Source organism: Mus pahari, chromosome 5 (assembly GCF_900095145.1).
Source record: "Mus pahari chromosome 5, PAHARI_EIJ_v1.1, whole genome shotgun sequence".
NCBI classification, from domain to species: domain Eukaryota; kingdom Metazoa; phylum Chordata; class Mammalia; order Rodentia; family Muridae; genus Mus; species Mus pahari.
The window spans coordinates 3,855,115-3,867,166 of record NC_034594.1 but is presented as its reverse complement, the minus strand read 5'-3'; the positions used below and the strand labels follow the sequence as shown (position 1 = coordinate 3,867,166).

The window sequence follows — 12,052 nt, the reverse complement described above, 5'->3', positions numbered from 1 at the left end:
GTTTTCCCTGATCGTAAATTTGATCCAAACCTGCTATCTATCCTAGTACAATTAGCCCATGACACATAAAGGCTTACAGAGCCCTCTTTCCAGCCCTTTCCATAAAGGGCTCAAAACTACTAGTACAAATTTAGGAATTCTATGATTACTAGGAATTAAGAAATCACTTATTTGTTTGTATAGCTTTACTACAAGAGAATACACCTTCACTGATCTGCAGAAAATCTTCCCAATAGGGTGGGCTAATGCCCAGGGATCATTATACTACTTAATAATAACAGGAAAGACATAATAACAAGAGTCAATTGTGTGATAAAAATCTCTGAAGACCTTGCAGATCAGCTCACCCATCGCAGACCATGCAATATGAAAGGCTATCTTCAGAAAGCCATGTTACTTTTCTGTCTCCTAGATGGATTCTGATAATAAAGCTCCGTCCTCTCGATCAGATGAGGGATTGAGCTTCCTGTGCTAGCCTCATAGGTGACATGAATAAACAGAAAAACAATTTCCGGGTGTATGTCTGCGGATCAGATGACTTGAAAAGCAACTAGCAAGAAGTCTAATTTGATTTTGCTCTTATGTGTTTGCTGTAGCTTAATATTTCCTGGAGTTCGAGTCGGGCCTGACAGCCAGTTCAGCGATTTCCTTGATGGACTGGGACCAGCCCAGCTTGTTGGCCGCCAAACCCTTGCCACCCCCGCCATGGGTAAGAATTATTTTTCTGCAGTTTATGGTTGACAAGGTCATTTAAAATTGCATAGTAGCATTACAGATGAGAGAAGGTATTACTGTTCTCGCACATAAAGTATAAATGACATTGAAGGATCACAACGCAGCTGTATGTTATGGTTCACAAGTTATAAGCTTAAAGAACAACATCAAAAATAAATGCTTGAAAGAAGTATGGCTAGGTGGCTTCATCACAAATGAGATGAGATTCACATAACATCCATAGCTAGCTGTCCACCTGAAAGCCAGGTTCCTGGAAAGGAGAGAAACGGACTCTTCCGTTAGCTTTCCGAATTGCTTTTCTTACACAAATTGGAGGTTAGAATGTGACACACCCTGGTAACCAACCCTTGTTCATGGTTCAGACTAAACGGTCTATATCTACTTTGAAAACATAGCTAAGCTGGATATATATGGGGGATCTCTAGGAGTAGGGAATTGCAATCACCTAATTTACATCAGAGATTGCATGCAGTTTATAGGTATACAACAGCTTATAGAAATAAAGGTAAGTCATTTCTGAAGCAATTGACAAGCACAGTAACATCTTTTTTTCTAAAAAACAATATTGTAAATACAATCACCAGATAGGACACATAGGCACAGCCTTTATAATGGACACTTGGCAATACGTGTGGAAGTTTTGAACGTCCAGAATTTGGGCACAGCTTTTATAATGGACAGCTGGTGACATGTGTAAGCATTTTGACTCACTGTATGGTTAGATCTATATACTTAAAATCTGGAAAATTATTAATCAGGACATAACCAACAAGATAGTTGATAATTCTTTTTTGTTGTTTAAGGGGTTTTGGTTTGGTTTTTCAAGACAAGGATTTCTGGGTATCCCTGGCTGTCTTGAAGCTCACTCTGTAGACCAGGCTGTACTTGAACTCAGAGTCGCCTGCCTCTGCCAAGTTCTGGGATTAAATGGATGTGCCACCCCCACCCAGCTGGCAGTTCTTATAAAAATTGTTCATTATACCTCAGATGGCAGCAATGTAAATAACCTTCCATCCACAGACGATTTCTTAAGAAGGTAAAAATGCTGTGTATTTTATGGTCTGTGGTGTCAATACAACAAAAATACATTGTCGTGCAGATGGTATTTATGCAGTTATTGTAGTAGTGACCAAAGTGTCACCAGTAGCTTTCTCTCTTAATATTGAAATTGAGACAGTTATACTTTGTCATTGCTAAGTATATATGGTAGTATCAGAAGGACAAGAAGACTGCACCAGAGTCCTCGTACGCACATCCTGTAAACGCCTCAATGTTGCAGTTGGCGATTCTTATTCAACTAGCGTGCATATCTTTAAGATGAACATGGGAATCATGGAGCTGGCTCTGTGATTGTCCTCTGATAGATGCATGCCCACACACACACACACACACACACACACACACACACACACACACACCCAAGCAGCACGCATGCGCACTCGAAACATGCACATCAAAAAGCAGATAAACTGGATGGTTTTAGCTCCCTTGTCAAAGATCAAATGACCATAGGTGTGTGGGTTCATTTCTGGGTCTTCAGTTCTATTGCATTGATCTACCTGTCTGTCACTGTACCAGTATCATGCAGTTTTTACCACAATTGCTCTGTAGTACAGCTTGAGGTCAGGCATGGTGATTCCCCCAGAGGTTCTTTTATTGTTGAGAATAGTTTTTCCTCCCTAGAATAGGGAACAAAATACCCATGGTAGGAGTTACAGAGACAAAGTTTGGAGCTAAGACAAAAGGATGGACTATCCAGAGACTGCCCCACCCAGGGATCCATCCCAAAAACAGTCACCAAATGCAGACACTATTGCATATGCCAGCAAGATTTTGCTGAAAGGACACTGATATAGCTGTCTCTTGTGAGGCCATGCCAGTACCTGGCAAATACAGAAGTGGATGCTCACAGTCACCTATAGGATGGAACACTGGGCCCCCAATGAAGGAGCTAGAGAAAGTACCCAAGAAGCTGAAGGGGTCTGCAACCCTATAGGTGGAACAACAATATGAACTAATCAGTACCCCCAGAGCTCATATCTCTAGCTGCATATGTAGCAGAAGATGGCCTAGTCAGCCATCATTGGGAAGAGAGTCCCCTTGGTCTTGCAAACTTTATATGCCCCAGTACAGGGGAATGCCAGGGCCAAGAAGTGGGAGTGAGTGGGTAGGGGAACAGGGCCAGGGGGAGGATATAGGGGACTTTTGGGATAACATTTGATATGTAAATGAAGACAATATCTAATAAAATTTTTTAAAAAAAATTTAAAAAGCAGATAAACATAAAATTTAAACATGGATTAGTGCCAGATAAAAATGTAAAATACTTTAACAAATTGATTTGTAACCTGAGAGAGAAAAGTGGATTTGAGCAGAGTATTCACGTCAGCAGGCATCTCCCATCACGGAGATAAACAGCTCTGCATCTTCTGCCATCTTCTCTCCTGATCTCCTGACTTGAGTAGAAGCTGATGTTTTGTTTGGTCTTCACTTGCAGGAGATATCCAAATCGGGATGGAGGATAAGAAGGGTCAGTTGGAGGTTGAGGTTATCAGAGCCCGGAGCCTTACACAAAAACCTGGCTCCAAATCTACACCTGGTAAGGAACAGTTGCACCATTTTGGACAGGGCTCTGTTAATGTATATTTATTTTAACTGTTATGTGTAGTGATACAGATATGCATGCATGAAGTACTCATAGGGGTCAGAAGAAAGAATTAGGCTACCTGGAACTGGAATTACAGGCTGTTTTAAGCTGCCATGTGGCTGCTAGGAAGTGAGCCCAGGTCCTCTGCAACAGTAATATGTGCTCTTAACTGTTGAGTCATACCTCCAACCCCTAGGCAAGACTTAAATATGGAAAAATCTTAATAATTTTGTTACATATGGGTTTATGTTTGATACTAGCTAAAAAGCATGTAAAAATAATGCATTCGAGTCTTACATTCTTGATTTTGCATCATTTGATTGCTTAAAACACAATTTTATATGATCTTTGATTTTATAAAAATGGATCTGGTATTTCTTTGCATAATTATTTTGTTGAGAAGTACTACGGAAATGCTACTATTCTTTAAAATAATTATAGCCATTTCTTATACTAAATATTTTTCTACAAACCTAAAACTATAAAAGAAAAAGCATTAAGGTATAAAATGTGGACCTGCATTTTCATGCCAGCCCTGACTCAAGTAAGAGAGTCAAGATGACTTCACAGACACTTATTTGACATGAGAAAAGTCACAGCAGTGGTGATGGATGGATACATTGTAAGGAGTTGGATGTTTAGAGCGATGGAAATGTATATAGCAGTTTAAGATACATCTAATAAGAATCTCCAATCCCTTAAGATCTGGACTAATAAAAATAGAATTCTAACAATATGTTCTTCTATGTCTGCTCATCTTGGTCTAGCTCCCTATGTGAAGGTTTATCTTTTGGAAAATGGAGCCTGTATTGCCAAAAAGAAGACAAGAATTGCACGGAAAACTCTCGATCCCTTGTATCAGCAGTCCCTGGTGTTTGATGAAAGTCCACAGGGTAAAGTTCTTCAGGTCAGGAAACTTTGCTTGGTTAATTACACTGTGATATCTATCAGCTCATTGAAGATGTGGACAGCATTTAGGAAAATCTGTTCAGTAAAGCCTCGCTTATTAATGTTCATGATTAGAAAGATAGAAACTGGTCAGTTTATAGTATAGTATGTATGGCATTAACAATATTTGGTGTATATAGTGGGAAGAAACAAAATGCAACATCTTTCTCTTTCCTCCTTTGTCTCTGTCCTCTGTGATCCTTAACCTTTCCCTCTTCTTGATACACAGCTGTAAGAATACAGATGATATAGAGAATACGTAATACGGGTAATAATATGGATGATAGAAGATAGATAGAGATAATTATAGATAAATAGATACATAAATGATAATAAACAGTTGATAGATGATTGATCGACATAGATGTATTAATAGATAGAGGGATAGGTATGATTATAGATAGATAATAGATAAATGATGATGATTATAGAAATAGATAGATTAAATGATTAGAGAGAGAGAGACAGACAGACAGACAGATGTAGATGATAGATACATAGACTGGTAGATACCATGACTTAATGTTAAGAATGACTAATCACTACTTAGTATCAGACATGAGCTATAAAATGGAGGAATGTAGAAGAAAGAATAGAAATAAGCACATAACTCATCTGTTAGGTACATACCTCTTGCAAAATTTCTAATGTCTTTGTGCCCTAAATATCATTATCTCTATAGTAAAGATTATATTTTAGAATCACAGAAATAAAGTGCTTTTTTATAGATGACCCCAGGATTAGAACACAAACCCCAAGAATGTATACTGGAAGACTTGCCTGACACAAATGTAGTTAATAGTAATAAGTGCCCATGAGCTCATTTTCTCATTATTAACCTGATTAAATCAAACTGGAGAAAACCAAGAGATACCACCTTCACTTGTCTTCCATCTGCTCCTTCACTAACACATCTATAATTTAATAGACGTATGCAGCATAATCTCACGTTATTCACAGAGCCATTGAAAATGTGCTCCAATAGATGACTTTGAGCCCCCAATGGAGGAGCTAGCGTAAGTACCCCAGGAGCTGAAGGGGTCTTCAACCCTATAGGTGGAACAACAATATGAACTAACCAGTACCCCCTGAGCTCATGTCTCTAGTTGCATATGTAGCAGAAAATGGCCTAGTCGGCCATCATTGGGAAGAGAGGCCCCTTGGTCTTGCAAACTTTATATGATCCAGCGCAGGGGAATGCCAGGGCCAAGAAGTGGGAGTTGGTGAGTAGGGGAGCAGGGCGGGGGAAGGTATAGGGGACTTTTGGGATAGCATTTGAAATGTAAATGATGAAAATATCTAATAAAAAATTGAAAAAAAAAAAAAGAAAGAAAATGTGCTCCATTGTACCCTTGGTCAGATAGCTCATTTTACTTTTCTAGATTTGCAAAACGTACATTGTGTATGTCTGTACCTTCATTGTTGTTTATAATACAAAAGTGACACCTATATATCAGCATTGTTTGTATATGTGTATATTCATATATATACATATATATGAATAAATACATATATAGACATTTGTTTACATGCAGCTTTCTCTTAGACACTCTTGCTTCATAACCTTTGCTTTCACCACACTTTTGCAGAATGTCCTCACATGTGGACAAAGGAAGTTCAGATTGACATTATATTTCTCTCTCTGCAGGTGATTGTCTGGGGTGACTATGGAAGAATGGACCACAAATGCTTCATGGGTGTGGCTCAAATCTTGTTGGAAGAACTTGATCTGTCCAGCATGGTGATTGGATGGTATAAATTGTTCCCTCCATCCTCACTGGTGGATCCCACACTCACCCCCCTCACCCGCCGGGCTTCCCAATCGTCTCTGGAAAGTTCGTCTGGGCCACCCTGCATCCGGTCATAGTAATCTCCTAACCTTCCAGCCAAACTCTACATTTCAGGATAATTATCAGAACCAGATATTTCATGATCAAGAGCATTGTTGGAGACAGACAATCAACTTGTGTTTTGCCTGTAGTAGTTGTTCGATAATTGTGTCCCAATTGTTTAAAACATGGCTTTGTATGACAGAACAAGGCAGTCAATCAAATTGCAGTAAGTATCGACATGCTAGTGAGAGCCACTGACACTTCTTGCAAATAGGAAAAAAAAAAAAAAAGAGGAAACCTCAAGTTCACACACACACCAAATTGAACAAACTGGAAGCTCTCACTCTGTGCAAAGGTGTACTTCACACGTCTGCACAGCCCACAGCAGTGCTGTTTCCCTGGTGTTTGAGATTCTTCAGTTCTTCTGTGTGCTCTCCTTGTTTGAGTGTTGTTTGCCGGATTTTTCCCCGTTGTCTCTCTCTCTGTCTTCACTATCTTTGTTATTTCCACTAGTTCATTGGTTTTCTTTTTCATTTTTTTGTCGTTGTCTTTCTTTGCTTCGTCATAACAGAATTTGTGTCCACAGAGACCCTTCCCTTTCTTTTTTCCAAAAGCACCAAAAAAAGGGCTGAAGCAGTCTCTGTAGCATTTTCCCCAAAGTTTCCAAAGCTGGGCGAGGTAAAGCCAGGGAAGGGTATCACAGGCGGCCGGTTCTCAGTTCTCCCAAGTCTTGTGTGTGGAATCTCCACACATGCACACACCCAGTAAAAATCGTCAGCCAAACTCGTCATGGCAGAATCACTTCTCAGTGGAGAGCATATCTGTTCCCATTCCATATAATTCATTTCTGTTTTCCATTGTTTGGCACGGAAGACTTTGAAGGACCTAGAACTGATTGATGCTGGGGATGAAGGCTAACCACATAGTAGTGCTTTGGAAACCCTTTCTGCAATGCCTTTTACTTCCTGATAACAAAAGAGAAAAAAATGCTCATGTGTAGAAACCATACTCTCAGCTCCCCAAAATGGTGACTAAGAATGGATTTGAGCCTGACACTTTCAGCTATGCCCAGGCTTCCCAGCCATGCCCCAGAGCAGACCCATCAGCCCTGGAGAGAGCATCGTATGAGCTGTTTAATATTGCACTGGAAATTCCAGTTCATAAACTCTGCACTAAATTAATGTTTTTATTGGATTTCAGTTTACATTTCTTTAAGGTCAATGCAAGCACAAAGCTTGATTTTTTTAAATGCACAATATCTTACTTTGGAGGAAGAAAAAGAATACAGCCGAATTCCAATTTGCATATTCTTCATTTGGGTTTTCTTGGCTTTGGATTTCCCTTGTGACCTTCTGTGTCTGTGCTGCAGGCGCCTGCCTGGTCCTGCAGCTGCATCAATATGCACCCCGCCCCCCTTTTATGAGTCGTTCAACTTTTGTGATTCCACAGTTAGAGCAGCATGACCTGGAGCTGTTCAAAGCTGCATGCACATTTTGTATAAAAAAATATGAAAAAGAAAGAAAAAAAAGCAAAGAGACAAAAGGTTATTTAATAATGTATGTTAGCTCCATATAGGCCGGCTTGTATGTTGCATGTACTTGTACAGTTTGCTTGTTAATTACTATACTGAAATAACCAAGAAATCTAAGCCATCCATTTTTGTTATAGACATTTTGCAGGTTTTAGCCAGACTCAGTATGTGGGTCTGGGGTGAAATGTCTATAGATGGACTTTATTTTTTACCCTCTGGAAAACGTGATGTAGTATGGACCAAAATTCCTTCTAATAAATATTTTGGTGTAGATTCCTCCTGTGGGGCTGTAACACATGTAGACACTGTGTAAACACTAGGTTTTAATCCATAGACATACTGCCTGCACCAAGTGAATCATTTACTATTATTTACACATGTCAGAATTACCTGCCCATTATCCCACAGGGCACAGATTGACCACCACCCACCATGCTGTGCAGGAAGAACTGAAGCAATTGGTGCACTTCACTAGGTTCTGTTCTGTCTTAGTGGCCAACCATCAACCATTAAAATTGGGTAATATCTTTCTATTTTGACCACTTGTCTTAACAACCCCTTGTGCTTTTAAATGAACTTACCACTCATGTATGTAAACATGTTTAATAAAACTTACTTTTCATGTCAGTTGGTAGCCATCTGTGTTCTATGTTTTGCCAGCTTTCCATTGTGGGTTCTTTGGTGCAAAAGGAGACCCAGGTGTTGGGAAAGGGAGCTTTGAGTTTGCTTTCTACTGTGGGCATTTGACTGACCTGTCACTGCACTATATATGTCTTAACAGACAGCCTGAAAGGTACTTTGCATTACATATGAGTATTCACTTTGTCAGCCTGTCTTAAGTGAGCACATGACTATACTTCTGAAAAGTGGTATTATTAAAAACAATAAAACTCAGTAAGAATCAAACAAAGGTTGTTTTTCTGCTGCTGTTTGAATGTGCTAATAAAAGAGACAACTCTGTTGTCCACTTGACAAATCACTTCAAGTTCTATGACATATTTGAAGAATCAGTCTTTGCGCCTCTTGTTATAGTATCTTGGCTTTCTCTTAGCCTTTTCCCTCTGGTCCACTGTCTAGCTTATAGGACCTTGCCTACAGTAGGCTGACTTGAAATAAACTAAGTCTGCACTGACTCTGAGTCACCAAGATAACATCTGCAATACTCATAGGTAAATCTCGCATGAGTTTTTGTAGACTACACTCATTTCCACTTAAGAAGGGGAAATAAGAACAGTGGTGTCAACATCATATCTGACACACCCAAGCAACTTAAGACTCCAGCAGGTGTTTGAAGTTTTAAAATAAGCATGTGACTTCTTGCCCATGGAGTGATCTAATGAATTGGCCCACCAAGGATGAGATAATAATGTATTGTGTTAGGTGGAGAGGAGGCTAAAGCTGTGTTCAGTTCCGTTTACAACAAACCATCAGAGTGAAGTGTTTCACACATGCTCATCACCATATGCTTGCCCATATTTGTGTGAGGCAGAGGACCAAGCTGCCCCTGAGGCCAGGGTGCAGGCAGAGGCAGTTTTAGGCTAGACAAGATGAGAAATATTTCCCTTAAGATTTTAGGGTCTACACTGACAGAAAAAGGGAAATGCCAAATTGAAAGAAAGTTCGGATCACAGTAGAGTATTTGGAGAGATGAAAGAGAAGGGAGAAATTATGCCATTAGTGCAAAAAAATTATTTAAATATTAAAAACTCATTTTTGCTAAGATTTCATAGTTTCTTGCTGACTTTCTTAAAGTTTCAGGCTAAGATATATATATGGTTTGATATTACTTAGCCAATATTTAGGGTTTATGTCTTAAAATTTAAAAAAAAAAAAAAAAGGGCCTTAAATCAGAGAGACTCCTAACTACTAAAAGAAGTGATTGCATAAGCAGTCAGTCAGGATGGCATCTGACTTGTATGTAAAGAGATCCCACAAGGCTATGCTGGACTCTCACAGACTCCCTGTACATACTGTGATGACTCCTGCTTGATACAGCAAGCTCCACAGCTTAGATTCCGGAAGAACAAGAGGAGATGCTGCTGATTGAGAAAGGGGGCAGACAAGGTCAAAGCTCCGGCAAGCTCGGGTTCCTGCTCCAATAAACATTTTTTCCATTAATATTTTTATTCACTTTACATCCTGATCAGTGCCTCCACTGTCTCCCTCTTACACAGTTCCTCTCCCATCCTACCCTGCCTTTCTCCTCTCCGATTATCCCTCCTCACCCTGGCACACCAAGTCTCTGCAGGGCTATGCATCCTGTCCCACTGAGGCCAGGCAGAGCAGCAGTTAGGAGAACAGGATCCACAGGCAGGCAATTGCTCCAGTTGTTGGGACACCCACAAGAAGACGGAGCTGCACATCTGTTACATAGGTGCAGGGACCTAGGTCTAGCCTGCTATGCTCTTTGGTTGGTGGTTCCTTATCTGAGAAACCCTAAGGACCCAGGTTTGTTGAGTTTGTTGGTCTTCCTGTGGGGTTCCTATCCCCTCTGTGGCTCTCAGTCCTTCCCTGAACTCTGTCCAATGTTTGGCTGTGGGTCTCTGCATCTGTTTCAGTCAGCTACTGGGTGGAGCCTCTCAGAACAGTTATGTTAGGCTCATTAATAGTACCAGGGATTGGTGCTTGCCTGTGGGATGGGTTTGAAGTTGGACCAGTTAGTGAATGGCCATTACCTTAGTCTCTTCTCCATGTTTGTCCCTGCATTTCTGGTAGGTAGGGCAAATTAATTAGTGTCTGACTCTGACTGCACTTGACCTGGATTTGCATTTTCCCTTATGGAAAGGACCTAAAGCCAGGCCAATTCTTGCCCATCTTGGTCTCATACATGTTACTTCAGTGACTGCAGTTACTATGCAGGATAGACAATAGGAGAGGCAGCCCCTTTTAAAGGCTTTTCTCAACTATCCTCCTATGATTGGTCAGCACCGGCGTTTTGCAACTTCATGAGTACATGAATCACCTGTGGCTCTCAGGAACAGCATAAGTGATGGAGACAAACCAAAGCTTCCCCTAGCTATGTCTCAGATTATCGTGGGTCTTAAACTTAAGTTGGTTTTGAAGTACCCTTACTTGACTTGCCTCTAATCCAATGATCCCTCGATTCTGCACCAGCCATAAATCTACATTAAGGAGCTGAATAGAACCTCGGACCTGTAGACATTCAAGGTGCTTAGCTGGACTTAAAATGTAAGTTATTTCTTTCCTGAACAATGACATCTGTTTACAGGGCACCATCTCCTTAGGCTAGACATCATCAGTGCCTCTTACAGCACCTATTCTTTTTTCTTTTTTTCTCTTTACTTTTTAATACCTGGTACCTATGACAGAGTTAATAAAAACTTTTATTAGATATTTTCTTCATTTCCATTTCAAATGTTATCTCCTTTCCTGGTTCCCCCTCTGAAAACTCCCTATCCTAAGAGGATAGCCTTGTTGAATATTGATGAGAGGAGTGGCCCTTGGTCCTGAGAAGCACTTATTCTTCATATGGTCCTAAGTGGAGCCACTCAAAGGAAATAAAAACATTTTCACCTCTAAACAGTCATGCTTGATCTATTTACTGGGCCTATTTAATAAAATATATATTACTAGATATAAAGTCACAGATTAACCACATCAGAGAAAATCTTGGTGGCTTTAATAGCCCATTTTACCATTTGACAGATCACCCAGAAAATAAATAGAAAATAAGTAAATTAAAGAATAAACAAACAAACAAAAGATTGGAATTGAAAGGCACCATAAATCAAACTGTTCTAACCAGATGCATTCTGCCACATTCACATTCTTCTCAGCAGCTCATGGAGCCTTCTCTAAAACTGATAACTATTGAGATAGAAAGTAAGCCTCAAAAGATATAGAAAAACAGAAATAATCCCTGGACTTTATCTGACCACAGTGGGACAAAGGTGGAAAGCAACCGTGAGAAAATCTACAGAAAAGACTCAAAGTCATGGGGCTTAAACTATGTTATTCAATCATGAATGTGTCCATGATAGAAATAAAGCTAGCAATAAAAATTCTCAGAAGTGAGTGAAAGTTAAAATGCAAGGTTTTAGCATTCTGCATAAGCTCCCTATCGAAGTTACCTGGCAACAGTCAGGTAGGCCTGACTTCTGGGCCTAAAAGGGACTGCTTGCCTACTCTTGCTCTCTTGCTTTCTCTTGCCCTTGCTTTCCCTTCCCCCATCTCTCCCCATTCCCTCCCCACCCCCTTGTGCTTATGGCTGACCTCTTTTCTCTTCTCTTTCTCTTCTCTTTTCTCTTCTCTTCTCTTCTCTTCTCTTCTCTTCTCTTCTCTTCTTCTCTCTTCCTCTCCTCTCCTCTCCTCTCCTCCCCTCCCCTCCCCTCCCCTCCC

The 12,052-nt window shown here is 40.2% G+C and overlaps 1 protein-coding gene across 27 annotated transcripts in view; it reads left to right on the top strand.

The window, feature by feature from the left end:
* Positions 1-8,590, top strand: part of Rims1 (regulating synaptic membrane exocytosis 1) — a 480,520-nt gene extending 471,930 nt beyond the window's left edge. For all 27 annotated transcript variants that reach the window (XM_029538285.1, XM_029538283.1, XM_029538282.1 and 24 more), the window contains 4 exons: positions 597-709; positions 3,233-3,334; positions 4,150-4,289; positions 5,979-8,590. In XM_029538285.1, coding sequence (XP_029394145.1) covers positions 597-709; positions 3,233-3,334; positions 4,150-4,289; positions 5,979-6,197 — 574 coding nt within the window. In that variant the 3' untranslated portion in view covers positions 6,198-8,590. The remainder of the gene's footprint in view (positions 1-596; positions 710-3,232; positions 3,335-4,149; positions 4,290-5,978) is intronic.
* Positions 8,591-12,052: the final 3,462 nt, after the last annotated feature.